Source organism: Rhinatrema bivittatum, chromosome 19, assembly GCF_901001135.1.
Source record: "Rhinatrema bivittatum chromosome 19, aRhiBiv1.1, whole genome shotgun sequence".
NCBI lineage: Eukaryota > Metazoa > Chordata > Amphibia > Gymnophiona > Rhinatrematidae > Rhinatrema > Rhinatrema bivittatum.
Window position 1 is genome coordinate 34187416 of NC_042633.1, and position 15904 is coordinate 34203319.

The window sequence follows — 15904 nt, forward strand, 5'->3', positions numbered from 1 at the left end:
AGGTACAGCACAAGCAGTGCACACATACACACACACACTGCCCCACCACAGAACAGGTACAGCACAAGCAGTGCACACACACACACACTGCTCCACCACAGAACAGGTACAGCACAAGCAGTGCATACATACACACATACACACACACACACACACACTGCTCCACCACAGAACAGGTACAGCGTGCTCACACACATGCACCCACCACACACACAGATATATACATACACTCGCACACCCCACCCCACCACAAACAGGTACAGCACACATACACACACACAGGCACTGGCCCACCACAGAGTAAGTACATCACATACACACACATGCACCACCCCACCTGCACTACCCCACCACAGAACAGGTACAACACACACACGCACGCACTGCCCACTACAGAACGGGTACAGCACACACACACAAGCAGACACACACACTGGCCCACCACAGAACAGGTACAGCACAAGCAGTGCACACACACACACACACTGCTCCACCACAGAACAGGTACAGCACAAGCAGTGCACACACACACACACACACACTGCCCCACAACAGAACAGGTACAGCACAAGCAGTGCATACACACACACACCCACACACTGCTCCACCACAGAACAGGTGCAGTGCATACACACACACACACCACAGAACAGATACAGCACAAGCAGTGCACACACACATGCACACACACACGCACTGCCCACCACAGAACAGGTACAGCACAGCAGTGCACACACACATTCTGCTCCAATATGTGCATTAAAACACAATACAATAATTATTTCTCTGTATTTTTCTCATTCTTGTTCCAGCTGAGAAAATATTTTGCCAGAGTTTGTTTCCTGAATACCTTTCACGATATGTGGTGTCTCCTTCCACCTCCTCACGATCTGCCTCTGGACTTTAGGGGGAACCTTTCTGCCCTCACAGACTCTGTACCCCCTCCCCGGCCTGCCCTTCCACCACTGCATTCTGCCTGTTGGCCACCTCAGTACTGAAGGTCTTTTTTTCAGAGCCTCGGCACTCCCTCCCTCTCTTCTCTCCCCCCGTGACCAGGAAGGTCAGTGAATCCAATTATGTGGTCACCGTATTAGCGCTGGCAAAGACAGAGGAATGAATTACAGGGAATAAGCAAAGGGATCTTGCACAACCCAAGCAACAGGTTGAAATATTTTATGAGTTAGAAATGAATATTATTAAAAAAGACAAACAACCTAGGGCTAGGGCCTAAGGTGAATGGGGATAAGCCAGTGGGGTTTTCAGGATCTCCACAATGAATATGCATGAGAGAAAATTTGCATGCGCTGCCTCCATAACCTGCACGTGTGCTCTCATGCATATTCATTGTGGAGATCCTGGGAACCCCGACTGGCTGGTGAGGCCCCCAGGACAGGGTCGGGGACCCCTGCTCTAGGGCAGAGTTGAAAACGTGGGTGCAGCTTAAGCATTGGCTTAAGCCCCCTCAGGAGATATGGGGGGGAGCCTGGAGATGTCATCGGGGCTGCCCAGGCCATAGAGCGGAGAGTAATAAAGTTTTGGGGGATGCACATAATTTTACTGCAGGTGACTATGTAGGAGGCTCAAAGAAAAATGGCCGTGTTGTACCTTCTGAGGGTTAGATACTCGATCGTGACTGTAGTACGATGAACATCGTCTGAATCAGGTTGTAACCCGATAAGAGTTCTGTACCCTCGCTTCCCGCTGGGGCAACCATTTAAAATTATTAATACAAGGATATTGGGACAACCCAACCCCTACCCCCCCCCCCTTAATTATTATTATTGCTACTGACACACAACCTGACCAACTGGAGGCATAACCAGGGCTGACCCCCCCCCCCCCCCCGCACTCGTGGTCAAGTCCGGGTGAAGCCAGAAGAGGGTCCCCGGCTTTGCTCCCGTCGCGCGCTGGGAGACGCGGGGACCTCCTCGGGGGGGGGGGGGGGGGGAGGGGACTCGAAACCACCCCTGCCCCGCATTCAATGGGGGGGAGGGGTGGGCGCGCACACACACGCCAGGACCGGATCGGCCGTGGCCCGGTAGGGACCCGCAGCGAGGCGGCGACGCCGACGTCTGCGGGCCTCCCCCCCCCCCCCCCGGTTTCCCGGAGGCGAGCGGCGGCAGCCCCCATGCGAGGCGGGTGGGGAGGCCGTGCTCCTTCATGGAAGGGAGCGCTGTTTATTACTTCACCGGCTCCTTTTAAGGGAGGGAAGGCGAAATGCTCTTTCCCTCCGGAGACCTCGGAGCTGCACATCACAGAGAGAAAAGCACCGCAGACCCCGCAATGACAACTTTTGATCCCTGGGAAAAAAAAACATCCAAGTTCCCAGCGCTGCCGTTCTGCCCTCCCCCCCCCCCCCTTCTTCCACCCCTCCCCTCCTCCTCCTCCTCCTCCTCCTCCTCCTGTACATCTTTTCAAAGGCTCCTGAGCTGGGGGGGGTGGCTCGGTGTCTATTTCTGGAGTTTGTTTGTTAGCAGCAGCTAAAATAGGGAATGGAAAATAACCCCCCCCCCCCCCCCCCCCGTTGATTCTGCTGAAGACTCGAAAATAGCAACAGGGCCTTTGGGAAACGAGGCCCTCACCCCCCCCCCCCCCGCCCGCATCTTCCACGTCAAAGCTCCCCAACATCTTCCACGCCTAACGAACGTGGCAGCCGTGGAGGGGGCGGCCGTGGCGACACGGTGCCAGGTGGGGGGGGGGTTACACGGTAGGCGTAGATCCACGGACACAGATAACACAGCATTTGATTTGGGGAGGAGGGGAGGATGTCGGGGCAATCTCGGGGTTTTTTGGTTTTTTTTGACAACCCCCCTAACCTCCCCTTCCTCCCCCCCTCGTAAAAACAGGAGCAGGCAAAAAAAAAAATCTCCGGGGGGGGGACGGGACTTGGGCTCACTCTTAGCGGGTTCAGGTGATTGTACCCTGTTCGGTCTTTTCGTCCTCGGGGGGAGGTGTGTGCTCCCTTCCACCCCAAGGGTTGATCACGAGCTCCAGAGCCAGTCCTGCGGCGTCGCCAACCCGATCTGGTTCTCAGGGTCGCCAACGTCCCTCCAATGAGCCACTCTTTTTTTTTTTTTTGCGCCGAGAGAGCATGTCCGATGACTAACCATTGTGGATATCCCGGACTGGCGGCCCTCGAGGGCCGGAGGTTGGCCCGCCGCTGCTCCAAGTCACGAGGCAGTCCTTCGCCAGCCTGGTGTTTGTGACTCCATGCATGAGATGCTTCAGAATCAGGATTACATGCGTGAGATGCTTCAGAATCGGGATTACATGCGTGAGATGCTTCAGAATCGGGATTACGGGCATGCGATGCTTCAGAATCGGGGTTACGGGCATGCGATGCTTCAGAATCGGGGTTACGGGCGTGAGATGCTTCAGAATCAGGGTTACGGGCATGCGATGCTTCAGAATCAGGATTACATGCGTGAGATGCTTCAGAATCGGGATTACATGCGTGAGATGCTTTGGAATCAGGATTACATGCGTGAGATGCTTCGGAATCGGGATTACGGGCATGAGATGCTTCGGAATCAGGGTTACATGCATGAGATGCTTCAGAATCAGGATTACGGGCATGAGATGCTTCGGAATCGGGATTACGGGCGTGAGATGCTTCGGAATCGGGATTACGGGCATGAGATGCTTCGGAATCAGGGTTACATGCATGAGATGCTTCGGAATCGGGATTACGGGCATGAGATGCTTCGGAATCGGGATTACGGGCGTGAGATGCTTCAGAATCGGGGTTACGGGCGTGAGATGCTTCGGAATTGGGGTTACGGGCGTGAGATGCTTCGGAATCGGGATTACGGGCGTGAGATGCTTCGGAATCGGGATTACATGCGTGAGATGCTTCAGAATCGGGGTTACGGGCGTGAGATGCTTCAGAATCGGGGTTACGGGCGTGAGATGCTTCAGAATCGGGGTTACGGGCGTGAGATGCTTCAGAATCGGGATTACATGTGTGAGATGCTTCAGAATCGGGGTTACGGGCGTGAGATGCTTCGGAATCGGGGTTACGGGCGTGAGATGCTTCGGAATCGGGGTTACGGGCGTGAGATGCTTCGGAATCGGGGTTACGGGCGTGAGATGCTTCAGAATCAGGATTACATGCGTGAGATGCTTCAGAATCGGGGTTACGGGCATGAGATGCTTCAGAATCGGGATTACGGGCGTGAGCTGCTTCAGAATCAGGGTTACATGCATGCAAGCTGAGCGGCAGCTTGATCAGATGAGCAGGGAGTGTGGGCAACCCTCGATGCTGGATGCTAGGCAGGGGTGCATCCGGTTAGGATGCCCAACCAAGGAAGAAAGGGAGTCCGTGGGCTGCAGAAGGCGGCAGTAAACCGCTTTCCTATCTTAGCCAAAAAAAAAAAAAATGTCCCGGGCAAAGAGTGAGAAAACAGCCCCCACCACCACCACAGGTGAGGGCAGCGCTTGCCAATTCTGATCCTGCTTTTTAAACATTTTATATTCTGCTTTTTGAGACTGGTCAGCCGGGTTCAGGTTCTGCACGAGGTCCCCGGAGGGCTCACCGGGCCAGGGCCTGCTTTACCAAGCATTTTTCCCACCCCCGAGACAGAAAATGGGAGAAGGGCCTTCCGAATGGAGACCCTAAGTTTGTGGCCGAGGTAACAGAGGCTGATGGGACCTTGTCCAAGCTCACCAGAGGGATTTGAACCCCGAGCTTCCCTGAGCCTACTGCCCCCCCCCCCCCCCCCGCTCTGCTTTCAGGATCTCCATGACTAACAAGCAGGTTAATGGGGGACCCTGTGCCGGGTGTGTGGATGAATTATTAAGTGAGTAAAGATGGGGAAGGGTCGGCCAGGGAGGGACCTGGTCGGAGTCAGTGAGCCGGAGACGGAGTCTGGTGTGACTGAGGGAGGGAGAGAATCAGAGGAGGAAGACAGAGTGAAGAAAGGAGGAGGAAACCAAAAGAAGAGAAAGAGAGTCAGGGAGGGAGGGAGGGAATGGGAGAGAGACGAGAGGAGAGAAAATAGGGGAGGGGATGAAGTCAGTGAGGGAAGGAGGCAGAGAGTCAATGGGAAAGGGTGAGAAGGAAAGAGGAAGGAAGAGAAGAAGGAGGTGGAGAAATAAGGAGAGGTGATAGAGGGAGGGACAGAAGAAAAGAAGGGGTAAGGGGAGTGAAGAATGAAAGGAGGGTGTGAAGATAGGAGGGAGAAGAATGAGAGAGAAGGTGGTAGAGAGGGGGAGAGACTAAGGAAAGAAGGGAAGGAGTCAGAGTGAAGGAGGCTGTCAGGGAGGGAGAAATGGAAGGGGAGTCATTGGGAGGGAGAAAGAGAAAGTGAAAAAAAGTGGGAGGAATGGGGACGGGCGTTAGTAATGGAGGGCGAGCAGGAGCGTATGAGGAAGAGAGAGAGGGAGTGAGTGAGTAAAGCAAAAAGGGAGAGGAAAGGAAGGCTGGAGTGCCGGAGGGAGAAGGGGGAAGGAGTCAGGCAGGGAGGGAGAGAGTCAGTGCGGGAGTCACGAAGCGCATTCCAGCACGGAGTGGGCGTGGCCCGGAGCCCCTCCCCCGGTGGGCGTGGCTCGGCGCGGCGGCGGGGGGAGGGGAGGGGTCAGCGCCGCGCGGCGGCTCCGGGGAAGAAAAAGTTTTGCCGAAAAGTTTTTTTGCGGCGAGGTCGGGAGGAGAGATCTGGAGTTTTAGGGAGGAGAAGGGAAAAGAGGAGAGGGGCGATCGGGAGTCGTCGGGGGTCCCTCACCCCCCCCCCCCTCCATGGATGTATAACTCGGGCGGGAGACTGCGGGGCTCGGACAGCGGAATGGGGCAGCCCCGGCACGGACTCTGCCTGCTGCTCGCCCTCCTTATAACGCAGCTGCAGCGGGGAGCAGGTAAGGAGCATCTCTAAAGAAATAAGAGGAGGCCATGGCTCCCCCCCCCCCCCCGATCAAAACAGGGAAAACAAGAGCAGAGAGCACAGATTCCTCCCCCCCCCCCCAAAAAAAAAAAATCAGGAGAAGAGGACACTATTTTACCCCTTCCCCTCCCCCAAAAAAGATAGGGACCTCCCTATCATCGAAAACAAGAGCAGAGTGCATAGATCATCCCCACCCCCAAAAATAAAAATAAATCAGGGCTCCCTCCCCTCTAAAAATCAGGAGAAGGGGACACTGCTTTACCCCTTCCCCAAAAAATAGGGACCTCCCTATCATCGAAAACAAGAGCAGAGTGCATAGATCACCCCCACCCCCAAAAATAAAAATAAATCAGGGCTCCCTCCCCTCTAAAAATCAGGAGACGAGAATACTGCATCTCTCTCCTCCCTCCGCTTCTGAAAAAATAATAGGGGGTGAGGGCAGTTCCCCTCTTCTAAAGCAAGAGCAGAGAGCAGTTTACCCTCCTCCCCCCCAAAAAAAACCCAACAAAGCCCGGGATCTCCCCATCTTCTAAAATAAGAGCAGAGGGCGTAGCGTACACCCCCCTCCCTAAATCCCCTCCCCATCCTTTAAATGAGATCAGAGAATACAACATCCCCCCCCCTCCCTCCCAAAAAAATGTTAGGGATCCCTTCCCCTCGAAAACAAGAGGGAGCACAGCATCTCCCTCCAAAAAAATCTAGGACCCCTTCCACCCATTAAAAACAGGAGCAAGGACCACCACAACCCCCCTCCCCCGAAAATCCCAGCAGCCATATAGATTATAACACAACAAATATTTCCTCGCTTCCCGCAGAGAAAGAGAGTGAGCGAGAGAGAGGAGGGGGAGGGGGGCAGTGGTAGCCCCCCTTCCCGGACCTGTAACCCGAGCTTGGCCCGGGTTTGCCTTTTCCCTACAATCTCAGTCGCTCTCACTCTCCCGGCGCCCGTTTTCTCGCTGCTCTGACTTGCAGGTTGTGTTGCGTTTTCTTCTCTTCCTCTCTCTTTACACACTCGCAGGGATTGTTTGTGCGCATTAAACACTTGTGTACATAACTCTGTGGCTGTGTTTGGCTACTCGCCTCCCGCATTGCAGACCTAAATGGTTTTCCAGTATTTATTATTTAACAGCGAGAGGGGAAGCTGTTGGGAGTTTGCATTTTTATTTTTTTGTTTTGTTTTATTTATTTTTTTGCTGCTGTTGCTTGTGTCCGCGTCGGCTCTGGCTCTCTCCTCTTTCTGGTTTAGGGAGTGGAAACCCTCCCTCGGCTCTGTTTCTTTGTGAGGAGATGGAGAGGGGGAGCAGGGTTGGGGGGAAGAGTTTTGGTCTCTGAAAACTTGGTGTGTTTGTGCTGAGAAGTTTTGTATTATTTTTTTTAGATCTTTCTCTCGGTCTCAGAAAACTTGTATAATTTATAGTGAGCACTTTTCTAGAATTCTCCCCGTTTCTCTGAAAAGTTTCACTAGGGCCGGAAAGTTTTTTTTTTTTCTTTTTTCTTTCATTCTTTCTAGATGTCTGAAAACTTTTTTTTTCTTTCTTTCGTTCTTTGTCTCTGAAAGTATTTTTAGATTCCTCTCTGAAAAGTTAAATCTGCGCTGAAAGTTTTTTTTTTATCTGGGTCTCTGCAGACTCTCTAAACTTGTGCTGAGAAACTGGGGAGCCTCTTTCGTTGGAAGGAGGGTTGGGAGTTTCTCTCTCGCTCTTCCTGGCCTGAGATTTCCACATTCTTTCTCTGCAGGGCTCGAGAAAGCCAAACCTCTTTCCCACGCTCTCCTCTGCTCTCCCTCCCTCCCTCTTCTTTTTTTTTTTTTTTTTCTGTTCGCTTCTCCCTCCCTCCCTCATTTTAACCAACCAGGCTAAAAGAGAAAAAGGGGGGGGGAAGACATTTTGCAAGTAACTTTGAAGACTTTTCCCTCCTTCCTTGGAGAGAGATTTGTACATTGCCCCCCCCCCCCCCCGTACGAGAAACTTCTCTCTCTGTCTCGCACAGAAAAGGCCAATAATTAATCATTTTAATCCCGGGCTCAAAGTGTATCTTAATCCGGACAAACCCCACTGTTCTGTAATTTTTTTTTTGTCCTCGCTTTAGGATTCTGTGCTGGCAAAGCCTTTTTTGTTCTCACATTTTACTTGGTGTCTCGTTGGAGCAAAATACAATTTCACAACTTTTTGTTTGGGGGGGGGGATTTATGTAAGGAAACTTAGCCCCAACCATTGCCTCTAACCGGCAGGGGTCTCCTGGAAGAGCAGGAGACCCTTGGGGAGGGGGGGTCATCCTCCCTCTTTTTTGCTGCCCCCCCCCCACTCCTTCCTCTCCCGTTACATAGGATGATGACAATAGGGAGGGTTGGAAGGGGGGGGGGGCAGGGATAAGAGAGAGAAAAAACTTTTTTTTTTAAATTTATTTACAGTTCTGGCGGTTTTGGTGAAGAGGGAGTGAGTGTGGAAGGGGGAAATGCAATAAATAAACCGAAGAGACTAATGTTTGAAGAACTTTTTCCACTCTCTCTGTAATGTTTTTTTTTTTTCTTTCTCGTCTTTCCTGTAAGGACTGAAACAGTTTTGAAATTGTTGGCTTTGAATCTGGACTGGGCTGAGGGGGGTGGGTGGGATGATTTTTTTTTCTGTTGTTGTGGCTGGGGCTTGCGGTGAGAAGTGCCCTTGAAAGGAGGGGGGGGGGGGGGGGGGAAGAGGAGGATGGATTTTTGTGTATAGGGAGGGGGGGGGGGGCGCAGATTCCTTACAAAAGCCCTTAGGAGGGAGACAGATGCTCTCTGCCAGGGACCAGAAGAATTTAGATGATCTTTTTTTTTTCCCCCTTGTTCTCTCTGTACTCATTCTTTAGGCTTTCAGATATTTTCACACCCTTCTTTAAATGGCTTTAAAAAAAACAAACCCCAACTTATGTATATTTCTCTAAGCGGTTCTGTCAGGAAAAACATAACCATCTATTCCACCCCCCCCCACACACACACACACCACACACACTCACACACATTCACATTCTCACACACCACACACACATTCTCCACAGACTCTTCACACACACACACACACACACATTCTCCACAGACTCTTCACACACACACACACATTCTCCACACTCTTCACATTCACACACACCACACACACATTCTCCACAGACTCTTCACACACACACACACACACACATTCTCCACACTCTTCACACAGACACCACACACACACACACATTCTCCACAGACTCTTCACACACATTCACATACACACACACACATTCTCCACACTCTTCACACAGACAACACACACACTCTCCACAGACTCTTCACACACATTCACACACACACATACACTCTCTCTCCTTTCTTTCCAAGCTGCAGAAAATTCCAATGGCAAGCAATGCATGATGCCCTGGGGACGTTTAAGTTTGAATTAGTAAATTGTTAAAAAGCTAAATGAAAGCAGATTGATGCACCGGGCAAGGGACCCTTTTACTGTGCAGCATCGAGAGAGCCCCCCCAGATTCGCCAAGGCATTTTCTGTTATTCTGCATCCACGGGGGGGGGCGGAGACCTTGATAAATCAGGCCTTCGGTGACCTCCCCCCCCCCCCCCCCCGCCAGTACAGGTGCACTGAGGGCATGCACCACGGCTCGGTGACCGTCTCGTGGAAGATCCTGGTTCGATATTCCCCCCCTCCCACCAACACCCCCACCAGCCTCAGCTGCTGGTCCGTGAGTCGAGGCTGGGGAAAACTGCTGCGGAGGCGGCGCTCACGGCCACCCGTCCAGACCTGGTGGTGAATGTGTTGGCGGGACACACACACCCCCCCCCCTTCCCCGTTTACTCAATGGTGACACCTAGTGGCTGATTCAGAATGCACATGTGCTGGGTTTTGGAGGGTGGGTGTGTGTGTGTGTGTGGGGGGGGGGTCGGTGCCTGCAATGACTGGGCTAGATGCGTGGCTTTGTTGGGGGGGGGGGGGGCGGGAAGATAGAATAAAAGAGACGGGGGAACCCCTGGTACTTGTGAATGAGGGTTCTTGATGCTGTGGACCCCCCCCAGCCGCAGCAGGAGCAGGGTTGGTAGCGGGGAGGGGGACCCTGCAAATTAAAAACAAAAGTAGAGGTGTGTTAAGCATTAAGGTAGGGTAGGGGGTGCGATGAGAGAGCCTTAAACGCCCCCCCCTACCCTACCCCGGGGGGTCTTCTGGCTCCCCCTTCCTCTTTGCACCTCGGTTTTCTGACTGCGCGGTTCCCGCGGGCGGAAGGATTATCGGAGTGGGGTGGGGAGGAGTAGAGGGCCGTGAGGGGGCGGGGGGGGGGGGGGGGGTCGCGCTCCCGTCCAGCCGGGGAAACGAAATCCTTCTGTAGCAGAGGTTGGGCGTACGGAGTTTTACGCAGCGACGCGAGGGTCACGCGAAAAAACCGGGACCTGAAAGATCCTCTCCCCACCCCGCCCGACTCGTGGCTGCCTCCGTGGCCCCCCCCCCCCCCCCCCCAGGCCAAAGAAAATTCTTCATCTCATCCGCGCCTGCCAAATGTAGCTTTGCGGTAAATCTTTTCCATACGCCTGGTTTCCCTTCCTCTCTGAATGGCTCCCGTCTCCTTCTCCTTTGAGCCTAATTTGAAAGCAGCAGTTGCTGCAGTGTACAGTAACTTAGGTTTGCTTTAATCCACACACACACACACACACCCCCCTTACCCGCCCCCAGCTAATTAAAAAAAAAGGTCTTTTGCGGGCCGAAAATTTAGGACGGAGTCATTTGAGCCCATTCAACCTTTAACCAAAGCCAGTCTGGGAGAGCTGTGGGGGGAGGGGGGGGTGAATGGGGACCATGTCCCCTTAAACTTTCAGATCCACCCCATCACCCCCCCCCCCACACACACACACACACCTTTCTAAGTAACAGTGGGCGGGCAGACTGCTCCCTGGAAGGATGTCCCGAGGAGCTGGTGGATCCCCAACGCGGGCGAACTTTTGGGTTTTGCATCCCGAGGTGGCTACCTCGCCGAGGTCTCTCTTCCGGACTCGCAAGCTCCTTGGCCGAGCTGAAATCCGAGGGGAGTGGAGCCCGTGCTTGAACCGTTTCACTGCTTTTCTCTCCTTCCCCCCCTCCCCACCCGAAGTTGAGTCAGAAAGATGGCTTCCTTTCTCGCAGTTGGGGCTTCATTGAGGAAGAGACGGTCTCCCTGGGGTGAGGAGAAGGTATTTCCAGCTAGGCCCAGAGGGAGAGGGAGAGGCCGAGAGAGGTGAGGAGGAAAGCCCTCCCCATCCCCCCGGGTACCGAACCTGATCATTCACGTGAGAGAGCGGCCACGGGCAGGGAAGAGCACTGGAATCTCTGCAGGGATCAATCCTAACGTGGCCGGATCTCCCCACCCTTCCAGGACAGCACGGGAGCAGGCCCGAGATTTAGATAAAAAAAAGCTATAAAAGTACAATTTTATACGTCTTGATTTTAGCCTTCCGGCCACAGGTTGGCATCCAGTCCTCCCCTGCGATGATACAATACGGCATGTGCTACGCTATGTTCACTACGTGGCGGATACGGTTGGTCTGTGCCACTTGCGAAGACTTCAGCCCACGATTTTTAATCAGAGACCTAAAACCATTTTTACAGAACAGTAATTTGGCCCCCCCCCCCCCCCGGGCTGGTAAAAGGAAACTTTTTTACAACTTTTTTCGGAGCAAAGAAGTTTGAGAGCTAGCGGTCAGGATATGAGGCTCCAAAGGGAACAGACTCGAGGGACACCAGGAGATTATTTCTTCACAGGAAGGGCGGTTGATGCATGGAAAGGCCTCCCGGTGGAGGCGATGGAGACCAAGAGAGCAGCAGACAAGAAGAGAGAGTCATTAATGGCAGAGGTGAAGGGACAGTCGGAGATCAACTAGGGTTAACGGCATTGTAGCGGGAAGCAAACAAGGCAGCCGAGTTGGGGTCCTTCTCCGCCATTGCGTACTAGGCTTGTGGGTTTTCCTGATGGTGAAGAGCGGCAATGACAGTCGCAGGCGCGTAAACCCCATTGGCGAAGACATTAAGCGGCATCTCCAAGTGGCTGGAAATTTGACCGTTGAGAGTCTGCAACCCTAGTTAAGCCCCCCCCCCATCTTCCATTTATCGTGGGACCCAGCTCTCCGGCAAGGGCTCTCTCTCCACCTTCAAGAATCCGATAAGGCAAATCAGGAGGGGCCCGTGAAGGAAACGACATGGGGAGGTCGAACTGGTTTCGTGTTGGCGGCTTGCTCCCTGGTGTGGCCGCCGTCATTGCTCAGCGAGGGGGGGGGGGGGGCGGTCCCAGCAATTATCGGTGCAAGGAGGCTCGGTTTCAACGTGAAGTGGGGGGGAGGGGGGGTGTATTTCCCCAAACTTGGTTCTCCAGGGCTGCAACCCAATCAGGTTTTTGGGATTTCCACGGTGAACGTGCCCGAGATCTATTTGCAGACGGTGGAGATCTCGTGCATATTTGTGGTAGGAATTCTGAGAACCTGACTGGGTGGTGTGGTCCTCGTGGACAAAGTTTGGGGGCTCCTGGCACTTGCAGATCCACTCCGCCAGCTTTAATGAGGGGTTGCCAAGTCGGTCTCTGGCTTCAGAAGGGGCTTGGGGAGGTGAGAGCAGCCTTGGGATCTGGGGAGGGGGGGCACGGAGTTGACTACTCGGAGCTTGAATCCGTTGCTGTAGATTTTGGGGGCTACGGAGCGAGGCGTCCCGGGATGGACGAGCCGTCAACCGGACCCTGTGCGTTGAGCCCTCCTTCACCGGCAGCAGCTTTCTTTCCTGTATCACTCGTTCGACGTTGAGGGTCATCGGGGGGGGGGGGGGGAGGGGCAACGAATGGCAGGCGGAAGCTGGCACTTTTTTTTTTTTTTTTGCCGCCGATGCCAGCGCCGGCTTTACTGGGCCCCTGAGCGTCGAGGGCCGCCGGGCAGGTTTGGGGGCTTCGGTTTCCGAGCCGTGACCGAGGGTGTTCTGCTCCAGTGGTACCTCCTTGCAGCCTCGGGCCCGGACCCCGGGCGCTGACGCGCTGTACATCCCTAAGGGCTTCAGGAAGCTCCGCGCGGCCTCTTCTGGGGTGGAAAGTTCTCTGCCTCGGCAGATTTTTCGGTACCTGACCCTGTATTGCATCTTACAAAGGCAAAAAAATCCAAAAAACCCCAAACGTTTATTCCATTTCCCACTCTTGTCGTATATTTTATGGTAAACGGGAGATGGAAGGAAGTCGCCCTGAGGTCACAAAGAGAGAGTCCACGACAGAGCCGGGGACTGGAACTCGGGCTGCCGGCGTGCCGCGCTGCTGCGTGCCGCGACCGGCCCGGAGAGGATGGAGGCGTGCCACGGTTCCGGCCACCGTCACGCGACTCCCCCCCCACCCCAGTGACCCCCCCCCCCCGGGGCTGTACAGTGCCCGATGACATCCCAGCTGCCCGCCCTGCTCGCCGAGATCGGGGCGATAGCCGGGCACATGGAAGCTCCCGAGAAGTGAACAAGTGTCGCACTGCAAATATTTAACTAAAATCAACAGAGCGTAACACCGTGGCTCGCCATTCATTCCCGTGGGGGCAGGGCTTTTTTTTTTGCCTCTCCTATATTTTGTTGCATGGCGGTTTTCCTTCTCTTTAAATCCAGAACCAGGCACTGGGATTTGTGGCCGAGACTTTTTTTTCATTAGCAACTACCCGGGGAAGGGGGGAATTATGTCTCTCTCTGTCCCACCTCCCTTCAGCCCCCACACGTGGTGGCAGTGGTCCTCAGCTCCCGGGGGAAGGGGTGGGGGAGGGAGGATGAGCCCCCCCGCAAACCGTGGCCTGGACCCGGCTAAGGCGAGCCCTGGATTCCGGCCACCGGGTGTCGCCGGCGCGCGACGGCTTGGGCTCCCCCCACGCGGAGGGTTCGAGCCCAGGGGTCCGGCCCCCGCGTGGCGACGTGGCGGAGCTTGCCACGGGGGGGGGGGGGGGGGTTTGGACCCAGCACGGGGAACTTTCCGAGTACCTAAAACAAGTTTAGCCTTGTAGGTTAAAAAAAAAACCCCAAACAAAACCTTTAATTATATAATCTGAGTAACGAGATGCAAAAATTAATGAGATTGTGGGAAAAAAAAAAATATTTTGATGCATGGGTTAATTGTTTTGCTGAAAGGTTGTAAGTGTTATCGATTGATCTTCGATGAACACCCTTTCAAAATTAAAAAAAAAGATATATAAAGAAATAAAACACGGTATCCATTGGCAGTGTTTCCACATCAGTGGGGGCTGCACTCATTTTCTTGTTTTGCATCCTCTCTTCTCGAGAGGAGGGGGGGAAGTGACTTAAAATACTGTTTTATTGTTTTTGTTTGGTGTTTTTTTAAACCCTGCATGGCATCAAAGCATTTCACGGGCGGGTACGGAAGGGCAGGGGTCGGAAAGGGAAGGACCCGCAGGATGGGCCCCTTGTCCTGACATTCAAATCCGAGCTTGGATTTCGGGAGCCCCGCGCCTCCGCGCGCTGGGTGATTTTAAGGGCTCGAGCTTTCCGTCTGAAACCCCAAGCAGACGTCGCCGCGGGGACCGGGGGCCGCAGCGAGGAGCCCACCCGGGGGGGGGGGGGGGATATCCCTGTGGCGCGCGCCCTGCCGAGCTACCGCTCGCTTTAAAAACCCCGAAAAACCCCCCGGCTGCGTAACTCGTCGGCGACTTATTTCTCTGGTTTTTTTTTCTTTTCGCGTCTCTTCTTTCCGGAGAAAACTGTTTATTTAGCCAAAGCAGTGGCCCAGGGGGCTCCACGTGTGGTTAAGCCCCAGCCTTCAAATTCTGAAATCTGCCATTTGCTGAAAACGCAGGTTTACTTATTGACTTTCAGCTCCTTGCTGATTGCAATTTTGTGCAAGGGAAAAAGTGCAAGCCCTCAACTTTAAACCTGGGGGTAGGAGCCTGGGTGATAAATATTAAAGTTAGGGAGGACCTTTTCGGGGGGGGGGGGGGGGGGATATTTCTCTGCCTTTGATCTCGGGAGCACTTCCGTGCTGTGACTGGCCCTGACCTTGAGTCACTTTTCTCGAAGGTCACGGCGGCTGGGGGTTGGAATTAGAACCGGGGTCTCTGGACATGGTTTGGAGGATCCCCCACCTCCAGGTTTCCTGATGAAGATCTCTTAGAGGTTAATCCACATTTAAATCTTGGCGTAAGCCCCACACTGTGAATGGGGGAGGGAAGACACGAGAATGAATGCAGAAATGAATTACTGGACTTAAATAAGGCAGCAGCAGCAGGCAGCTAAGACCAACTGAAGAGTTAGCAAATGGTTTTTAGTTCACTCTAAGTTTTTAATTAATTCCTGGGGCCATATTCATGTCTCAAGGCTGTGAAAGTGGCCCCTAATTAACCAGACCTAACATTCTGAATCCAAGTAAATCAGGGATATGCAAATACAGCACAGACAGCTGAAGAGCGGATCTTCATCAGAGCCCCAATGCAGGTGTCACACTGATGCACGTAAAGCATGAATACAGCACAGACAGCTGAAGAGCAGATCTTCATCATCAGTGCACCATGCAGGCGTCACACTAATATGCGTAAAGCATGAATACAGCACAGACAGCTGAAGAGCAGATCTTCATCAGAGCCCCAATGCATGTGTCACACTGATGCACGTAAAGCATGAATACAGCACAGACAGCTGAAGAGCAGATCTTCATCAGAGCCCCAATGCAGGTGTCACACTGATGCACGTAAAGCATGAATACAGCACAGACAGCTGAAGAGCAGATCTTCATCATCAGTGCACCATGCAGGCGTCACACTAATATGCGTAAAGCATGAATACAGCACAGACAGCTGAAGAGCAGATCTTCATCAGAGCCCCAATGCAGGTGTCACACTGATGCACGTAAAGCATGAATACAGCACAGACAGCTGAAGAGCAGATCTTCATCAGAGCCCCAATGCAGGCGTCACACTGATGCACGTAAAGCATGAATAAAGCACAGACAGCTGAAGAGCAGATCTTCATCAGAGCCCCAATGCAGGCGTCACACTGATACACGTAAAGCATGAATACAGCACAGACAGC

The 15904-nt window shown here is 53.5% G+C and overlaps 1 protein-coding gene across 1 annotated transcript in view; it reads left to right on the forward strand.

Annotated features, from left to right (window-relative positions):
• The first annotated feature begins 5583 nt into the window (after window positions 1–5583).
• NOTCH3 (notch receptor 3) overlaps window positions 5584–15904 on the forward strand; it is a 95234-nt gene continuing 84913 nt past the window's right edge. Inside the window, exon 1 of the mRNA XM_029584516.1 lies at window positions 5584–5850. Coding sequence (XP_029440376.1) covers window positions 5739–5850 — 112 coding nt within the window. The 5' untranslated portion in view covers window positions 5584–5738. The remainder of the gene's footprint in view (window positions 5851–15904) is intronic.